Consider the following 1,391-nt stretch of genomic DNA (forward strand, 5'->3'; position numbering starts at 1 on the left):
ATTTTAACTTTAACGGTAACCGGCGATATGGTGCAACTCACCCTTAATACTGGCAACCGCTACCAACCTCGACTGTAGGCGTCAAACGGCGGAAATCAAAAAGGCACGCAACCTTTAGCCTGTCTATTCTTATAAGTCAGTGTCATTTTAATATTATTGACAGTACAATTTTAAATTAGAAATTACTCTTCACATGTTTTTAGAAAAATAAGACATTTTTTCCAATGGGAATTAATGGTTTCAAAAATACATCCAAACTTTGTACTTATTTTGTCACATCAAAGGAGCATTTCATTAATATCTTAAAAACCGCTAAAACTTTTCCAAATCGACAAATAACCTATTAGCGCTCTGTCATCGTTCATTTCTCTGCTTCCTCCAGTTCAGTAGAGGCTGGTTCAGTTCCTCCTCGATCTGACTTTGAGATTTGCCTTTCGTCTCCGGCAGCAGTACGTATAAGCCTGCTGTCCCCAGCAGCGTACTGCTGGCGCACAAGTAGTATACTGCGTGAAGTCCCAAGTAAGAGGCCAATGAACCGAAGTACCGTAGCAGTAAGAAGTTGCTAAGCCAAGTGCAACTGATGAGGAAACTCGATGCTAGACTTCGGACCTGAAGTTGAGATACCGATCAATTGTTAGGGCACTTTTGACTGAACTGCGATTGTCGATTGTTCCGCAGTCGATTCAACTGTTTAGTTGCACAACTGAAAATCGATTAGTATGCGCACCTACATATAGGCTTATAGGAATCAAAGAGAGACTAAGCAGTTGTGGGATAGTTTAGTCAAAGGTGTGCGCATGCTCTAAATGGAAACGTTGAAAGCTGAAAGGATCTCGATAAAATTTTGCATGGACATAGAGGATAGTCTGGAAGAACACATAGGCTACTCGCTTGTTTTTACCTCCACGCGAAAGGGGGTCACGAGCGAGAGCTAGTTTGCCATAAATGTTGAACATAGTCTGGAGGTCACGTAGGCTTCTACACTTTTGTTACTTAAATACTCAGAAACAACAATAAACTGGACTAAACATACGCTTAGTGTAGAACTAGGTTGTAATGTTGCATGGACTCTGAGTGTCAATAATTATTGAAAACTATACTTACATTCACCGAAAACAACTCCGATATCAGGACATACGGAACTGAACCCAAACCGATGTTGTAAAGAAACAGTACAATTGATAACAGAGTAATAGGCGCCCAGACTTCTTCACTACCTTCTTTCTGTTCGTATTTTACCGACCAGGTAGTAGGCGTTACATTTTCCAAACTTATTCTGAACAAACCCACTGGATCTCCACTAACATTACTCATACTGTCATTGTAAAGATCACTATAGCTATCTCTCTCTGTTATATGTTCTATTTCTCTCATTTTATCTTTAACAATCT

At 39.9% G+C, this 1,391-nt stretch overlaps 1 protein-coding gene across 1 annotated transcript; it reads right to left on the reverse strand.

Annotated features, from left to right (window-relative positions):
- Positions 1-189: 189 nt before the first annotated feature.
- On the reverse strand, positions 190-1,384 carry LOC106105050 (facilitated trehalose transporter Tret1-2 homolog). Its single transcript, XM_013285269.1, has 2 exons — positions 1,105-1,384; positions 190-609 (listed from the first exon to the last, which is right to left on the reverse strand). Exons 1-2 carry the CDS (start codon positions 1,372-1,374, stop codon positions 355-357), a joined length of 525 nt encoding a protein of 174 aa, XP_013140723.1. The 5' UTR covers positions 1,375-1,384; the 3' UTR covers positions 190-354.
- Between the last annotated feature and the right edge of the window lie 7 nt (positions 1,385-1,391).

This window comes from Papilio polytes, unplaced genomic scaffold, assembly GCF_000836215.1.
Source record: "Papilio polytes unplaced genomic scaffold, Ppol_1.0 DF823223.1, whole genome shotgun sequence".
In the NCBI taxonomy this organism is placed as follows: Eukaryota; Metazoa; Arthropoda; class Insecta; order Lepidoptera; family Papilionidae; genus Papilio; species Papilio polytes.

Excerpts from the sequence above, each read along its gene's own strand:
- LOC106105050 (XM_013285269.1), bottom strand. The coding sequence starts at position 1,374 with ATGAGAGAAATAGAACATATAACAGAGAGAGATAGCTATAGTGATCTT. Across the intron at positions 610-1,104 it reads CGGAGTTGTTTTCGGTGAAT|GTCCGAAGTCTAGCATCGAG; the intron begins GTAAGTATAGTT and ends TCTCAACTTCAG.